The 19,370-nt window shown below is 39.4% G+C and overlaps 1 protein-coding gene across 10 annotated transcripts in view; it reads right to left on the bottom strand.

Annotated features, from left to right (window-relative positions):
* The window catches only part of tulp3 (TUB like protein 3), a 79,808-nt gene that overhangs the window by 21,252 nt on the left and 39,186 nt on the right, over window positions 1-19,370 (bottom strand). For 6 of the 10 annotated variants that reach the window (XM_069192129.1, XM_069192128.1, XM_069192131.1 and 3 more), the window contains exons 4-5: window positions 786-948; window positions 158-331 (exon numbers count right to left, since the gene is read on the bottom strand). In XM_069192129.1, the coding sequence (XP_069048230.1) occupies window positions 158-331; window positions 786-948 (337 nt within the window). Of the gene's footprint in view, window positions 1-157; window positions 332-785; window positions 949-13,292; window positions 13,346-19,370 lie in introns of all 10 variants that reach the window. The other 4 variants (XM_069192135.1, XM_069192137.1, XM_069192138.1 and 1 more) reach the window with 2 other exon arrangements.

The following is a 19,370-nucleotide window of genomic DNA, read 5'->3' as shown; positions in this document are numbered from 1 at the left end:
AGGTTAATCATGCTTTCTGTAGACTTGTCATAGAAATGGAATCACGGAAATGGCTCAACATCTCTAATACACTGTAATAAAAAATAAGGACATCAAGACATTCCATTCTCAATTATAAAATTGTTGTTTATAAAACCGTTGGCCTGTTCTGCACTACCTTTGTCTCTCAGCCCTCTGGGTTCCTCTTTGAGCGGGTCTAAGTTATGTTGTTTCAGATTGTTCTTGCTCCCTGACTTTACCCTATAGCCAGTCTGAGCTGTCAGGTCTTCTTTCTCCTGCGCAGAGCCTGTTCTCAGAATACTTCTCTGCCTGATGTCTCTGTGTGCTAAAACTGGGACACAGCATGGAATGATGCCACTCTGTGTACAAAAATGCAATACATTTGCTGCTAGCTCAATACAGGTCTGCTTCAAATTATAATAGTACAAAACATAAATAGAATGTTGCAAGGTCACCACTGACAGCAATTGTGTCAATGTTAAGAAGGGCAAAAGCCATTCACCAGAAGTTAATGAAAGCATCTAAAGCCATCTCAGGGAGGTTAAAGATCTCTTTTTAGAGGAGAACTTTCTTCTTGCAATTTTGCAAGTCTTCTCTAACAAGCTGATGAAAGCCAAAGTGATATTTTTTTTCTAGCTTAGCCCATCACCATCACCATGGACTCCAGGGCATACCTGCCCTCTGCAGGCTATAATTGTTTTTATGTGCAGGTTGTCAGACTCAACTTATGCTATGGATTCCCCAAGCATCTCGTCATCTTACACAACTCTCATTCTCCCTCTTACCATCCAGGATGACATCGCTGGTGATGCTGAGGCGGGACTCTACAAGTGGGGCCTGTTCCTCGCTCCTGCGGGGTTTGGACCGCCTGGGTTTGGCTTCTGGATTGGGCTGCACCATCAGAGGCTCCTGCCGTTTCCTCCTTTGCTTCTGCTCCAGGAGGGCCCGCTGACAACAAAGGACAAGAAGGAGCTTGAGCTTAATGGGTTTCACAGCTTTTGTGCTTTAGTCCTCCATTACTACTAAAAAAAAGACAAATATATATATATATGCGAAATCCAGAATGATATATATTGTCATGGAAGACATTAACAAGACGTCTATAAGAGAGTGAGATCGCCGATGAGGCAGTGTAACAGAGCATCAGGGAAGCTCTGTCAGCTGGAGATGCCATGAAGGAGTAGAAATTCGGTGAAAAAGAGTCCAATCTGACAGCCCAGTGGTAAGAATCATAATACAGCTGGGTATAACTGCTGGTGAAGAGATGGGGCTGGACAGCAGACCCACAGTAGGCTGCAGAAGTCGTGGCTGATAAAAATGTGTGTGGTGTGTTTGTTATCACCAGAGAAGCAGCTCTTGAATAGCTGAGAGTTGTTGACCATGGAGATACTCCAGATATCATGGAGGTATATACAGTGTGTCGTTGAAGAGAGAAAGGTGAGACGGAAAGCCTGCAGGAGGAATGCACCATGCAGAAAACAAATCAAGATCTGTGTAGGCACATTATTTCAGTAAAGAATGCAACCTCAAAAACACATAGTCCAGCTGGAATGAAAACCAGAAGAAGCTTGGGTCTTTCAGGGTTGAGCATTCTAAATTAAAGCGCCATGGGTAAAGATTTCAGTGACAGTGCTATTACAGCAACACAACAGTGGTACACTTCTGATGCACTTCATTAGCACCTTGACATATATGGCCCAATCACAGCAAAAAAGAATTCAGGAGGAATACTGCTGTAAAGGTTTGCCTCCCATCAGAGAGACTTATTCCCTTCCTATCTTAAAATTGTATTTGCAGCTGCTGACAAGAAACAGTGACACAGCTGAATAACATTTGTCCCTTGAAAATTAATAAAAAATTAAGTATTTTTAATCCTTGTAGTGTGTAGAGTATTTTTTAAAAATGTTTATTATGAAAAAAATAAGAGAGTACATAACTCATCATTACAGCCATAAGTTAAGAGCCTAGCTAATGGATGTGCATCCTACTTGCCTGCATTGCAGGTTTACAAACCACTTATACATTAGCTGTTCAAATGGTATTTAATGTAGAACTTCAGGGCTCTCTCGCTGTTGCCTGAAGACACAGAGCTCAGCTACACACTTCCATAAACCTACTGTCAACCTATCATCCTCAGTGAGCATCCCTTTATCATGTATTACTTTATTAACTGAAACAGACATACTGTAGGTAAGCAATGCTTCTAAGCTAGAGCTGTAGTAATAGATAGCATAAATAAATCTTTAGGTAGTTTTTAAAATGGTCTAGGATTGCTTGTTTGTTTTTTTAACCTAAGAAGTTGACGTTGGAGAAAAAGATGACTACAGTACATTGCACAGGACATTGCCAGGGTGACTTTTGGCTCATAACATTATTTTGTACCTTTCAAGAGAATTAAATTTGCATCATTATACTGTACACAACAGAACACATTGCCAAGAGTACAATAAACAACTCCTAAGGAACTAGTTTAATACAAATTTAAATGATAATTCTTTGTTTTTCATTTCAGATTTTGTATGGTTTACTATTATGCTGTTTTTCTGTTTGTCACTGTTTGATACCATGCATGTACTGCTCTATACTTTGAACGATAGTTTCAAAATGATTTCACCATAGATTGTTGCACTGATCTGACTGTATCAGTCATACACCCAGAATTAAATGTAGTGTTAAATTGATCCCACATAATGACTCTTCTCCTTCATGAGTAAGTACTGTACAACTCAGCAAACTAACAACCAAAGAGACCCTTCTCCAAACAGCCATTCACTGTCCCCACCCTTGTGGCACAGGGCCATACTTGCTTCAAACAAGATCCTGAATTACCAGCTTTTATTATGCTCATCTGCTCATCAACACTGGATGTATATAAGCATTTACAATATCATTCATAAACACAGGTGACACATCCCCTGCTAAAGACCTACCTACTCCATTACATAATAATCATGAAAAGTATTTATAAAAAGAAAGTACTGAATGTCCTACTTATTTTACTGAATAAAATATTCAACGGAACATTTTATGAGAATACTCAATTCCAAAATACTCTGTTTCACAGTAGATGAGTATGGTATATTCCCAACAGAATTACTTGAAGGAGGGGGAAAATGCAATGTTTTTCAACCAAAGTGAAATGGCTCCTTCTTTCAAACAAATGTTTGTGTGTGGCTGCCAGAATCCTTGGGTCTAAAAAGAGCAAAAAAAATGTTTCCATGGTAACAGCACGCTAGCAACGATGTAAGAAGGAAAGACAAAAGTAGCTCATGTCCTTGAAATAGTTTTCTGTTCTCTCACAAAAAGGAGCTGCTTTGATCACCATACTGCATCTTACAGATTACTCACTAAAACAATTCTAATCAGACTGACACCAGGCGGGGACCAGAAGATTTTTCTAAGCCACTAATTAAGAGCTTCAGAGGTGTCTGTATTTTAAGAAAGATTTAGATTAGGTAAGGAAGAACATGACTTCAAGTCTATAAGCTTCAAAATTGCTTATTTTAAGAAATAGAAAATAGAATATAATGTGACAGTTGTGTCTCTGAAGTTCCCTTTAAATCACTATTAAATTGTTACAGGTTTCTTACTTCTTGGCAACTAACCAGTTGTATTTACAAATGAGCTGAAGGGGAAAAAAAGCACAAATGACAAGACTACTGTACCTTATGATAAGATTTACTGAGTTATTTTTAACAAAGGGATATTACATCTATAGAAAAAGATCTAGAATTTTGAACAGAAATACCTATTAGAAATCCTAATAATTCCATACAGAAAGATGATTAAAAGAGTATGATGCATGCATTTCAAAACACCTACGTAACCACAAACAGCCATGACCACAGATGAATTACACAACCAGTTATAATAAGCATGGTAGTCTAAATATTGCATTTACAAAATTATACTTTGGTGCGAAAGCCAGTCAGGTCAATCTGTGCTGGGTTGAATTTTACTTGATACACACTATCAAGTTAAATAGTTAAATAGGGTTAGAGAGCATGATTCTTCTTGAATGGCAGTGGATGTACTACAAAGGTTTTGTGGTCATGCCATGAAGCTGCTGCTTGGAAATGCTTCACAGATGGGAATTACTGATGAACAGGAAGAAGAGGACTTCATTTTTCTAGAAGAAGTAAATGATATGTCAACAAACTCCTAAGCTGCATAAGCATTTCATTAGTAGCACCTTCAAGCTCATCATCATCATCATCATATTCTAACAGCCTACTTCTAAGGAGAGTTGTGGTGGTAAGAGCAGAGTCTTTCCCCATCAGCAGTTTCTGACGAATGTCCTGGGTTTGCTCCAGGGTCTCTTCCCAATGGGCTGTGCCTGGTACACCTCCTGGACTGCCAAACTCCTCACTCTGTCACAGAGAGTAAGCCCAGCAAACCAAGGGAGAAACATAATTTCTGTTGCTTGTAATTGTGATCTCCCACTGCACCTCCACGGTTCAGGACAGCATTCACATTACTACAGCTGCTGCACCAAACCACAGGTCAATCTCATGATCTTCTCTACTCTCAAACATCAACAAGACATCCAGGTACTTAAACTCCTCTACGTGGGGCAGCTGTTCCACGCTTTTCCAGGGAGAGAACCACGACCTCAGATTTGGAGGTGCTGACCCTCATCTTGACCGTGTCACTCTCAAGCTGCAAACCTCTCCAGTGCCCATCGGAGATCAGACAGATGGTGGATGGATCATATACAAACAACAAAGATGCAACCCTCCAATCCTCAAACTGGATTCCAAACCTCAGCTGTGTCTTGATATATATTCTGCCCATGAAGATCACAAACAGAAGAGGAGACAAGAAGTACCCCTTGCAGAGTCTTAATGCTGATAACGTGGACACTACTCCTTTCCTGAACTCTGGCATAGGCTTTCCCGGAGAGGCTGTGGAGTGTGATTCCTCTGGTCTTTTTATTTTAAAAAACCATCAAGCTCAGTGTTTTTTATTTTGTAACTAAAGTTTTCCTTTTCGATACCTGTTAGGAATATTATGCATGTCTGGAATATTATGCATGTCTACGTTAAATGATCTCCCTCTCCAACAGGACCCTACTACTGACTACCAAAAGGAAGTGGTATCCACCATTTCTCTTCTTATCAGCAGTAATGAGCTCCCCCATCATGTTCATCATGGAACATTCGCAGGTATCTCAATTTAACCTCCTCCCCAAAATCCACAAACCGGACACCCCTGGACGCCCCATCGTATCAGCATGTAACTGTCCAACTACTTACATCTCAGCCTTTCTCGACAGCCTCATGAGACCGCTGGTTGAAGATCTTCCCTCATACATCAAAGACACCAACCACGCGCTCCAACTTTTTAATGATTTCCAATTTCAGGGAATGCTACATTTTTACCATGGACATCACATCTCTGTACACCGTCATTCCCCATAATGACAGCATTACAGCCCTCAAGCACATGCTGGACAAACGCACAGTGCTTGATCCACCCACCCACACCCTGGTAAGCCTTGCAGAATTGGTTCTCACACTGAAAATGGTCCTCTTCCAATAATCTTTTTTACCAACAGGTCAGTGGAGTTGCCATGGGCACCAGAATGGGACCCAGCTATGTCAATATTTTTGTCGGCTGGGTAGAAGAACACTTCTTCGCTTCCTACACTGGCTATGTCCCTGACCTCTACAAACGATATACTGATGACTGCGTCGGTGCCGCCACATGCTCCAACCATCAGCTTGATTTCTTCCTGCACCATTTCACCAACTTCCACCTGTCCCTCAAATATACAGTTAACATATCTTCCACTACTCTTCCATTTCTAGACATCAACTTCTCTATCAACTACCCCGACTGTCCACTTCAGCTTATTACAAACCCACGGATTCACACAGCTACCTCCTGTACAGCTCATTTCACCCCAACCACACTAAAAACTCTCTTCCTTTTTCACAGTTCCTTAGGCTAAGACGATTATGCAGCGACGACATCGACTTCGAGAACCAAGCCCTCGAAATGTACTCCTTTTTCATCAACAGAGGATATCCCAGCAGTGTGATTGACAGGGCCCTTGCCCGAGCCAAAAACACCCCCCAGACCATCAACCCGATCAGGAACTCCCGCCGTAACAACCACATTCCTTTGGTGCTTCCTTACCACCCTAACACACTTCCTATCCCCAGGACCATTAACCACAACTTTTCCATCCTACAGGATGATCCCTCCATTGGGGCCCTCTTTTCTGATCGCCCTATCATCTCATATCGCCGACCACCTTATCTGCGTAACCTCCTTGTTCACAGCTCCCTTGACCGCCCTCAACAACCATCCACACCAGGCACTTTCCCTTGCAACAGAGCTCACTGTATCACCTGCAAGTACACATCCACCACCACACTCATTCAAGGCTCCTCAGGACAATTCCGGATCACCCAAACAGCATCTTGTACCTCCAGCAACCTTATTTACTGTATCTCTTGCAGTAAATGCCCAGCCATCTACATTAGAGAAACAGGAAGGAGACTCGGAGACCGCTTCAGAGAACACGACAGGGCTGTGAAGATTAAAGATCTCTCCAAGCCCATTGTTTCTCATTTCACCTCTGACGGCCACGACCACTCTTATCTCTCTGTCTGTGTTCTCAAAGACGGTTTTCCGAACTCATACATCAGAAAGACCACCGAAACTAAAATTATTCTGCAGCTAGGATCACACATTCTCCCTTCTCTTAACGACAGACTACTGTTCTTTTAAATTTTCTCCATTCATTGGAAGTTTCATTTCACACCTCTCTGCACCCATTCTGACTTCACACCTCTTGATTGGCCTCTCTTTCTGTCCCCTGCTCCCGTCTCTCAGACCTCCTCCCTCCCAACCTTTGTTCTCCCGCTAATTTACCTTTGCCTACTGCCCTGTCTCTCTCACACCTGAAGAAGGCTCCACGGCCGAAAAGTTGTGTTCTCTTTCTTCTTTTTTTCAGCATGGAATAAACCTATTACATGTTCCTTTGCAGCCTATGCATGCTGATGCAGCTACCCACCTGAACTACTACATTAAATGATAGTTGTTTGTCCACTCTTAGATTTTATCACTTTCCTTTTTGAATTTCATTTGCTGCTTGCTAACTCCTCAGTTTTGATATAACCTCACTAGCGTTCCAGAATATAAATCTTTGGTATAAATTATTAAGTGCAGAGGCCCTTGTACAGATCCCTAAGGTACTTCACTAATTACAGATGCAGCCATTCAAAATGCATGGTACAACCCCATACCGCGTGAAATTGTCTACAGTTCACCGCATTGTACTGCAGTACGTGATTAGCTGGCCAAAATGACCGACAGGTGGCACTCATGGTAAATTGGTTGTTAGTGAAACGATTGCTTCATTTAATCTCATTAATATGGAATTTTACAACTAAGGGGATATTTTAGTAGCTGAGCATAAAAAGAAGAGGAGCATAACGCGTCTGAAGGTCATAAATAATATTAATTTAGGAACATAAACATATTACTGTATGTAAACTGTGTATGGCTGGTATTGGTAGCTTAAATAAAAAAATACACACCAGTATTCAACTTTATTCTTAAACTTTTTAAGCTTCAAAGTCTTTCATTCGGTTACATACTGTGGTTATTTTGAAAAAGTTTTTATGTGCTCCTTCTGACTAGATTAAGTTTATATACTTCATAAAAAGTTATAATGTTTTAACTTTTTCTATGAATACTTGCAATCGTTATTGCAGTAAAGGAAACGCATACTTTCTGAATTTCATTAATAGGGAATATAATATGGAATCGGGTATCTAACGATATAATTATATCCATATAGCTCAAATTATCACAGCAGTACACTTTCTTTGTAACATCTGCATCCCAAATTTGAGCAGTCAGTGTTAAGGTGTCTCATATTGGATACATTCTCGGGATTTTCACTTCAGTATCTTGCATTTCAGCTTTACTAGAAAGAGACATTTCCATCCTCTTTCACTTTCACCAAGTGAAGTAATGCAGTGTTTTTAACAGGAGGTTCGTATGGGTAGAAGGAAGAAACCAAAAAGCTGCCATAACCAGACTTGTGATTGTGTTGACTCATTCTGAAAGCAGCTTTTTGATAGTGTCTGATATGACTGTGTATTTTCTTAAAATACTCAAAAACTTCATAAAGATTGTCTAAAAATGAACATCACAGTATACAATAACTAAATAAAACACATTCTTAAATATACTGACATATCTATTATGACAGTAATGACTTCTAAAGATTCTTGACTATGTATCTAGAAGGTTTTGAAAATCTGCATATCTTGCTATTACCACCAGAAACTGTTAATACTCTGTTTAACACTCAAGAAAGAGTGAAAATAAGTACTTTGTTCTTTTGTGGGAATAGAGGTGCTGCCATGGAGAAAAACTCTTGAACAGACTGTTTAAATTACTTTGGCCCACATGTTCAAAATGAGTAGAGGTCAATGTTTTAAAACCCCTATCTAACCTCAAATTTTACTTTCAGTCATCACTCAAAATACATATACCTGTAAGTTCAAGTGTAACTGTCACTTTGTTGTATGTTAATTATTCCATGAAACATATGCATGTATATGCATACAGTGCACACCACATATATTATACTGTAATCTTAGCAGCAGTTTACAGAGGAAAAGAAGAAAGCCATATTTGACATAAAATAATTTATTTTAATCCATGAAAACAAATGAGTCACAATTATTTACACCTTAGTGACTAGTATTAGTACTACGCTATGTGAATAGTAAGATGCCTACTTAAGTGTGTAATGATGTTCTGCCACTTCTGAAGGGAGTTTTTAAGGAATACTTAGATGTATGAATAAATGTTACTCTCATGTTTTTTTAAACTGAATTAATAAATTGTAACTAATAAGACTGTTCTGTGAAATGATATTACAAAAGCATAATAATTTAAGATTTTTAAGAAATAAAAATATCAATCCATTAATCTTTCTGTAATATTATATTTTTGCTCTTATTTCATTGGGGGTATGAACAAATCTGAAGAGCACAGTATATGGAATCTTCATCTCCAGGATTTATGCTACTTTAAAATGGATAATCACAATAACTACAGTCTGCAGTGTCATTCACACAACCACTCATCATTATCAGTTGTAAACACAAAAACAAGAAGACTAATTCCCCATAGTATGTTGCTAAAGATAAAAGCTGCAGCATAACTCCACACTGTAGAAAGACCAGACTCTAGTGTGACAGAACACAAAGTCATCCTTTAGAGGTTTTTGTTTTGATCTGCTTAGACCACACAATCTCACAGTATTTTGTTAGTAAGAAACAAGCAAATTCGCTGCAGGTGAAAGAACAAATAAGCATAAATAGACTGCAAACAAGAGCAGGTCTTAGCCCTTCCTGCTATTTTGGTAGTTTAGTAGTGAATTGAATCTAAAATTTTGGCCAAATGCATTCCCACCCCAGACATTTGGCTTCGATGACCAAGAATGAGCACCTGTTTCACATACCCATGTAGCAAACAAGCATATTCTTATGTGATAGTCACGGTTCCGCACAGGGTCGTGCCCCGCACCACCCGTTCCGTCCCCCACACCTGGGGCGCGAACCCGGGTCTCTGGTGTAACGCAACAGGGCTCCAACTGCATGAGCTAAAGGAGACCTCCCTCAGCCCAGGCCGCTGAGGACCCTGCTACGCGCAGTGAGGGTGCTGACGTCACCACACTAGCTCCGCTACACCCTCCCCAGCTGAACTTCGGCTCGGCGAAGGACACTCCACACTCCTGGCCGGGTTAGGCACCAATGTGATAGTCAAAGTTCTGCGCGGGGTCATGCCCCCCATCGCCCGTTCTGTCCCGCACACCTGGGGCACGAACCCGGGTCTCCGGCGTAACGCAACTGGGCTCCAATCACGTGAGCTAAAGGAGACCTCCCTCAATCCAGGCAGCTGAGGACCCTGCTAAGCACAGCGCAGTGAGGGCACTGACGTCACCACACTAGCTCTGCTACAGTTACACAAAGAACTAAGTTCTATTAAAGATTTCCAATAATATTTCTGTTGCTTTGACCAGGTATAACCCAGCAACTTAGGCCATCATGTAAAGCACTTGTAATGCAGCAGAAAGGGGATCTTTGGAAAGTAAGATATAACACTAACCATAACATCATAAACTGGGACCATTTTAAACCTAAAGTCTCTTGACTAAGACCAGGGATCAGTGGTCACTTTCAATCACTCAAAAGGTTAACCAACCTATGAGGAGCCTGCAGAGTGGACAGAAAGATCACACCTGCTGTAATAATGTCATAACCAATCACTAACTGTGACTTTCTGGTTTAAAAAGTACTGGTTAAGTTGGATTTTTTTGTCAACATCCTGAATATCAACACCTACACTAACCCACGACGCATGTGGCAAGACATAAATACAATCACAAGCTACAAGAGCAAAACAAGCCCTGTAAGCGCTACTGACCCCTCTCTTCCAAACAAGCTTAACACCTTCTACGCAGGCTTCGAAGCTCAAAACCCTGAACCAACCACCTGGACTACTGACTCCCCTGCCACCCCAACCCCCACACTATCCAAGCTAGATGTGTGGAAATCACTAAGTAGAGTGAACACACATAAAGCTGCTGGACCTGATGGTATCCCTGGCCTGGTACTCAGAACACGTGCCTGGCAGATAGCTGATGTCTGTACCGACATCTTCAACATGTCCTTGGCCCAGGCCACTGTACCTAGCTGCTTCAAGACGACCACCATCGTGCCAGTACCGAAAAAATCAGCCCCCACATGCCTAAACGACTACCGCCCTATTGCACTCACCCCCATCATAATGAAGTGCTTTGAAAAACTACTTACTCCGCACATTAAAGCCACCATTCCATAAACACTGGATCCTCTCCAGTTTGCCTATTGCACAAACCGCTCCACAGAGGATGCAATCTCTATAGCTTTACACACCACACTAACCCACCTGGATAAAAGGAATACCTATAAAAGAATGCTGTTCATTGACTTTAGCTCAGCATTTAACACCATCATACCCATAAAACTTTCTACCAAACTCAGGGCTCTAGGTTTAGATACAACCCCCTGCAGCTGGATCCTAGACTTCCTCACCAGCAGACCCCAGACTGTCAGGATTGGCAACCTCATCTCCAACACACTCACCCTTAACACCGGTGCCCCTCAAGGCTGTGTGCTCAGCCCACTGATTTACTCCCTGTTCACCCACGACTGCACTGCTAAGTTCAGCACAAACACCATCATCAAGTATGCTGACGATACCACAGTTGTGGGCCTGATCACTGACAATGATGAGACTGCCTACAGGGAGGAGATAAAACAACTCGCAGACTGGTGTCGAACCAAAAACCTATGTCTCAACATCAGCAAAACCAAAGAGCTGATTGTTGACTTCAGAAGACAAGGAAAATTTCACTCCCCCATCTACATAGAAGGGTCTGCGGTGGAGATGGTGAATAACTTCAAATTCCTAGGTGTTCACATCTCTAAGGACCTTACATGGACAGTGAACACCTCCAGTCTCATCAAGAAGGCACAACAGCGGCTGTACTTCCTGAGAAGGCTGAAGAAAATATACCTACATCCACTGATCCTCACCAACTTCTACAGATGTACGGTGGAGAGCATACTGACCAGCTGCATCACAGTCTGGTACGGCAACTGCACCGCATCCGACAGTAAGGCACTACAGCGGGTGATCAAAACTGCCCAACACATCATCGGCAGTGCCTTACCATCCACCCAGAAAATATACAACACCAGGAGTCTGAAAAAAGCCACCAGTTGAATTGAATTGAATATCAGAGCATATTCAATAATAGTGCTATAGCCAGGAGAAAACAAGTTCTTGACAGCCACGGAATATTTAACTGTCTTTAAGAATCTGAATGTGGTTAACTATATGAGATAGACAGAACTTAAGACATAGTCAAAAACAAATGTTATAGTCAATATATTTTAACTGACATTATTAATCAACCGTTTTTTATCAGGGCAGATCAATTCACATACTGTACTGTATATGTTGTTGTTGCTTTGCTATGCATTTATAAATTGGAATGTGTGTGTTTCAGTAAATTAACAATCTTCACATTAATACACCTAAAACACTTTGTGTAATAAAGTTTTTTGTATTCTTAGTCCTAAATTTCACTTTCAGATTCCAATTAGTAACTGTTTGTGTCATTATATACACATTATTCCTCCTCTTGCTTCCTGTAGGATTTTATATACATGAGTTAAATCTCTTTAATGTAGCATGTTGGTTTATGCTGTACTTTGTTTTCTGTTTGTTAACCATTTCTCAATCCATTTTCATACATCACTTTGGACTTCTATGACTTTTGATTACTAATCCTTCAAGTGAGACTGCCAAAAGCTTTTAGAAAAAAATTCTAGATAGCTAAAGAGCTCTTTGAGTTTTCTTCCAAGTTTTCTTTTAGGTTTGTACTGAAACTCACCTGTCATCTGTTTCATATTATGTATTCTAACGGTTACATGCACCTGCAACATCTGAAGAAGGCTCCACGGCCGAAACGTTGTGTTCTCTTTCTTCTTTTTTTCAGCATCGAATAAACATATTACTTGTTCCCCTGCAACATCGATGAGTGTGATAACTGAAGACAGCCTAGTGCTACAGTAATCTGAAATTTGGAATTAATGTTAAAAAGACTGAATGATCTTTTAAGTTTGCTGCTGCCAATGTTTTTAGTTAATGGGTGCTAAAAAAAATTCTGGTCAAAGATATATTAATCTGATATTATGGGCTCAATCTTGAATTGTACAGCTACATGCAATATAATACCACACCTGTATTCAGAACTATGTTAGAAATTCTGAAATGCGTGTCCATGTGAGGAATGTGCTTGAGATGTAACGGAGTAAGAAGGTATACACTTGTCTTTATATTTTTATTTTACTGTGCAGTAAACAAAAATAACATGTCCTTCGCAGAAAACATTAGGTTACGAGCAAAGACAAAAAACAAATCCCTTATTCCTAGATAATCCATTTTCTGGGTAGAGGTGGTCTTAATTTGCCTTTTTTTTGTCTTTTTAACTATTAAAACTGCGGTTATAAATGTTTGTTTAAAATATTTTTTTTGAGATCTGCACAATGACGTTTTGTGCAAACGTTGGGCTACACAAATATTTTTAAACAGCATCTACCAAAACAGAAACAGGTTAAATTTAGAACAATAATAACAACAATTTAATGTATTAATATAGCACTATCCAACCCAAAAGATCCAAGGAACTACTGATGTGCAGCACCCACCTGGATGACATGTAGCAGACCTCATGCACCAGCACTCCCACTATACAGTACATCTGATGGAAAAGTGAAAAATTGTTTCAGTAATCGAAGTAAATGATTATGTAAACCCAGAGCCAGAACAGGCAAGACCAATGTCATCTACTTTTCCAAACATTGTCATGGGATCCATAATGACCACGTAATTAGAACATCAGTTTAATGTCTCATCCAAATGATGTCATCAAATGATCTATGTCACTATATTGGGACATTAATTTGTAAATTATAGTCCACAGGGAAATGTGCCACCTATTGGTCCATTAACACAATTTACAGCAGCTACCTTATTTTCCTTGGAGGTCTCTCATCACATTACTAATCGGATTTTGTTTTGCCAACTTTATGAGTTTCAGTTAAGTTTAAGGAAGAAGGTAATGGCGTTGTTGCTTTTACATTTTGCAGTAAATAACACTTAAATATTATTTCTAGATCAAATCATTTTAATTATGGTGCTTCAAAAATATTTCTATCCTCTGTGCCTTGTCATTTGAGTATTACTTCCTTTCATTTGAGCATTCAAATGTGTCTGAGTCACACAGAAGGTGGCAACTCAAGTAGAAAGTTTCAGAAGTGCAGGTGAAAAATGTTACCCACAATATACAATACAGGCCTATCTATTCAGGTAAACAAAATCTGAAAAACTATAAGTTTAATACAATTAAACTAAGACTGCCCTTGACACTGTGTCTGTTATATTGGGGTTGCAAACTTTGGCAAGTAACATTTCAACAGCCAGCAACATTGTGACTGCTCCTTTCATTTTTGGAGCACTGACATGAAGTCCAAAACAAATTGCACTGTAACAATGTCTTAAAATATAATTCACCAAACTTTGGTAAAGGGAGTGGAGCTTTTTTCCAAAAATATTTTTGATTAAATGGAACTAAAATAGAAGATAAGGTGTTCAGGTGTTAACCATTAGTGAAACATGTTTAAAGAAGGCTGGAAATATTTTTTTAACACTGATTTAATGTGTGTGCCTAAAACATGAAATATATAAACTTTTATGATTAGGAGGAAGTGTTAAACAGAAATTGGATGGTGTTTTACAGAATCTTTGAGTACATGACACCCTTCTAAACACAGCAATAGTAGCAGGATAATAAAGCACTAACTTCATGGTGAATTCATAGTTTGATCTGAAGTTATGGAAGATCAACTAAGAGCTACACCAGATTCTACCAGAATTAACACTTTCAAATCTGATTGTGTCTGATCTTGGAAGCTTCACAAGGTTGGACTTGGTCAGTACTGTGATGGAAGAAAACCGGGCAGCTGCTGTATGTGGTGTTGGTAAATCAATAGATAGGACTCTCTACTTTGTAACTAAATTCTCAAACTAACATCCAACCATGGTAACTGAGGACACAGTGTTTTAGGAAGAGCCATCCTTCTTATGATGCATTGAACTGCGGTCCTGGCTTGTTGGTCATCTAAGATCCCAATGGACAATTCCAACTGAGACTTGCACAACCAGACTCACCTAATGCTCCTCCTTAATTCAATTGGTGGAGCAATTTCTCACTTCTCTACCTGATCTTCTGTAAAGTAGGAGGACACATAATTGCCACACTTCAGTGTCGGATGTAGTGGGTAATTTATTACATACAAAGGATGCAGGGATTCTCTGGGACAGAAAAATCCTGTCAAACACAAGAAGTGGCCACTGTTGGAGCTTAGTTTTCCAGGAAAATACACAGCAGATTTCTTCTAATATACTACACAAACGTTTGTCTAAAGGCTGCCAATCACAAAATATTTTTAGCCAGTTTTGTACTTATACTATAAAACTTCAAAAGTATTTTGATTGTGCTATAATTCTTATTAAACTATTACCCTTATTGTAAAAATGTCGATGTGGTTTTCACCTACACAACTTTAAAAAAAAAGATCACTTTAAAATGTTTCTGTCGAGCAAATAATCTTAAAAAGAATTTCTGTTTTAGGCTCCCATGCGGCTCATGAAATAAACAACCTTCACTCAAATTATAAAATGCCATATAGCTTGGACCTTACTTAAATACAGGCACTCCCACTAACTATAACTGATCAGGTGCTTGCACAGGTAGCTGGATGGCTTAAAACAAGCTGGGCAGCCTTAACCTCATTACACCTCAATGACCTTTGCGACTTGTCTGGTGCCAATGCATTTATGGTGTTATTAGGGAGAGCTTCATTAGTACTCTATCTGACACAACAGCTCAGCTGTCTGTAATCTGGCATTTCAGTGTTTTGGACACAAGACTCACCTGTGGACAAGACAAAGACTGTCATTTTGCAACAGTCTGTATAGAATTTAATTATGTAAGTTAAGCTCCTTATAGTCTGAAATTCTAAATCATTGAAAAATTGAAAAATAGTTAGATATTTTGAGCTAAAAATAAAAAAGCATTAAAAATTAGTCAGTTTATTATAAAAATGTAATGTAAATGCAGATCACTTCAATAACATAAAGGCAGTAATATACAAGAAAAATTATTATACATATTTTGTGTATTATTGTATTCATGTCATTGCAGCTACTGTATATGCTAAAAAAAAGCATAACAGATATAAAATACCTCATAAGTAATAGAATTCCACAAAAATCTGCAACACCTTGTTGAAATGAAACACTCATAAATATCTAGGATCTGGGACAGTTTACCGGTGTTTAAGTGAAATAAATATACAATGTCTTAAAGAGCACAAAGTATCATCACAGGATTAAGACAAATCCTTGAATCAAAAGTTAGTAAACCTCTTATAATACAGGGCAAACATGTTGTGAAATATCATTACGAAAAACTATACCATTTAAAGAGCAATTGATAACTGCTGAAACCAAAACATAAATGCTACTATACGAGCGGTGAGCTTCTCATTTTACAAAAGTAACAAAATCTGTAAAGTATGGAACCCATATTCATCAGTGGCAAAGATAGAAATAATACTAAAAAAATAAAATGCATTACCCACTCCTCAGAAAACCTGATTCCAGAAAAAAGGAAGTGAGTTCAAGGAAGCGAGATTAAACCCATCGAAGAATAAGTTGCATTATAATAAAAATACAGCGTAGCTTATGAATACTATTAATGCTATATGCAAGAACAAAACCACAAAATTATACACAAAGAAAAAGCAAACCCACCTTTTCAATAGACATCCTGACTTGAGGATTAGGAGTTCTCTCAAAGACAAGGCAGGGCAGAGCGCTATAGCCCAGTAAACTCAGCCTGTTGTCGTCAATTCCCCCATGCGGGTTCCTTATCCCCAAGTGTGTGGCTTGATAACAAGAAACTAAAGTATTTTAGGATTCTGGGTGTGTTTAAGAGAGAAACCATGCATGTGTATGGCACAGGGGCTTCCTAGGCTGCACATCCACCCGCTCCACAACTGTGCTAATCAGCAGCGCTTCAGCGCTGGAGCTAGAGTGTGATAGTGCTGGAAACAGACAGTACCACTGCTAGCATTCAGTGGAGGGGGGATGATCTCACAGTGCAAGAACACCAGCTCCCCAAACACAGCCTTTTTCAATTCAGAATGCCAGACAGTGAAGTTTTTCTTAAACATCAACCCTTATTTTCATAGCTTACAAAAAATAATAGTTTCAAACCATTTTCCTCCCCCATTTGCCATGGTTTATGTGTACATATCCAGAGGAAACTACTATATTTTTATTGTTTTAATTATGTAATGACACAAAACACTGCCCTGTTGTACTAAACTCATCATCTGGAAGTTTTCCTGAAAAGATTCCTAATGAAGGCAGCCTGCAACAGACTCCCACTGTGTTTCACAAGTGGTTAAAGGAGACCATTGACATCTTCTGTTTGCAAGGCTTTATGCAAATGGTGTGTGCTGAGTTTTTCAGAAACAGCAGTGTTTGTAAAGCACAAACTAAAGCATGCATACATAAAGCTAAAAGAATATACATAAACTTTCATTTAATGATGGATAGAACTGTTAATGATGGTCTTAGCTAAATTCCACTGTGGATTTGCTCAATGTGATTTGCTGCATTTTTCCTTTTAATACAAGTGGTGAAGCAATTTCTGACCTGCTGTGTAGGAGGCCCACTGCCAAGCACTATGCAGGTAAGTGCCGTAGTTTAGTGGTGGAGTGAGTCCTGTACTACTGTATGCATAAGGAACTTTGGGATGCTTAGGGATAAAATGCACTTTGGAAATGTAAACAATTAGATAATAATAATGAACACATACAGTATGGGGTATTGTCACGCCCGACATCCCTCCCTAGAGGGCGCTCCACTGCTCTCATTATTGTTCGTGTCATTTAGCTCTCCAGGTGTACCCTTTTAGTGTTATTATTTAAAGACCAGCTCCTCCAGTCCTCGGGGCTCATCAGTAGGGTAAGATGTCGCGAGGCTCGCCTAGCACCAGGAAACCCTACATCCGTCTCCTGAGGGCATAGGCCTCATCCCCGACACCTCCCGTTTCCTGAGCCCGGGGTCTGGAGGATCTCGCCCCGTCACCCTTGGACCTCCATGTTTCGTTTGTCCGTGTGCTCCCCCTCCCGGGGATTTTAATTTTGTCGCGTCCCAGGATGGATTTCCAGTTGATGGACTTTCGGACCGTGCTTTGACCTGCCCTTGGACCCGTTTGGATTTGGATGCCGTTTTGTCTTCCCCGTACACTGTCTCACGGACTGTCACTATTATTTTGTGCACTATTAAACCCCTGTGTGTTCCTTTTTACCACGCCTCCTGTTTTCTCCAGCTCTTACCGCATCGCATAGGGTCTTCTACAAGATCTGACACGGATTCCAGTCTGTGTCCGTTACAGGTATAGCTTACTGGCCACTTCATTCATAAGGGCCTTTTATATTGCAAGATTTTATTCTAGAGGTGTAATGTTACAAGGATGCTAAAAATATAACATTTATTAAAGTACAATTAGGACATTACCATAATGAGAGTCAGTGAGAACAGATTGAGTTCAAATTGCAGAGACAGGGTGAAGTGTCTGGCACATTTATGGAGCAAAGAACACATAGCATGTGAAAGCTGACAGCACAATTCGTTTAAGGAGACAATTATAGCTTTACCACACAGTGCTCCTTAACTTCTTTAAAAAAGATGAACTGTAAGGCTTTTTTAAAAACTGTTGCGAAACTTACAAAAGTAAGAACTTCATCAGTATGTTAAAAGGTTGCTTGATACAGGAATGAACAAGTTAAAGGCTTGTTCAAGGCTCTGAATTATTTTAGATACTGCAAAGGAACAGTTAAAGGTTTATTCCATCCTGAAAAGAGATATTTCAGCTGTGAAGCCTTCTTCAGGTGTGAAAATGAAACTATTTTTTTTCACCATGGAATAAACCTTTACCTGTTCCTTTGCAGCCTATGCATGCTGACACAGTTACCTACTTGAACTTGTTCATTTTAGATACTTGCAGGAAAACAAGTTATCTAATAACTAACTCAATTAAATTTTACTCTCACTAAGTAGAAATGTGCCAAAAGTGAAGTTGGTGTCATGATGGTACTGTAGGTAGATGATAGTTCCGATTTTAGTAGAAGAGTACTTAATAAAGAGTATTAGGAACATGACCTGTGTAAATTTCAGCTCATCCAAAGATGTGAACATGTTTAATCCTCTAGCATAAAGGTCACAGGAGTGAAGAGCGGAAGTTAACATCTGTTTCTGGATTTATTTTAATTCTTTATTCATGCTATGCATTGCAACCATCACCATACAGCTGTCTTCGCACATTTCTTGATTTAAATAACGGCTGAGTCAGTAGCATGAAATTAAATTCTTCTGTTCTGACGAGAAGGCATTTAGTACCTGCGGAACCAAATATTGACCTAGATTAAAGTGTTCAGGAAAAATTGTTTAAAAAATGTATGAAATTAAATTATTTGTGGAGAAATGACAATACAGTTTATATAAATTGTCATAACAGTTTAAATAACAGGATTAAATAACTTATTTAACCGTTTACAGTGTAAACAGTTCATTTGCTACATATTGTGGCTCAAAGGTTCACCATTTCATTTTCATTCTTAGCGTTTCAAGATTTGATCATATTGTAACAA

The sequence above is a fragment of the Lepisosteus oculatus genome, chromosome 7 (genome assembly GCF_040954835.1).
Source record: "Lepisosteus oculatus isolate fLepOcu1 chromosome 7, fLepOcu1.hap2, whole genome shotgun sequence".
NCBI classification, from domain to species: Eukaryota; Metazoa; Chordata; class Actinopteri; order Semionotiformes; family Lepisosteidae; genus Lepisosteus; species Lepisosteus oculatus.
The sequence above is the reverse complement of the archived record's forward strand: the minus strand, read 5'-3'. Positions and strand labels throughout refer to the sequence as shown.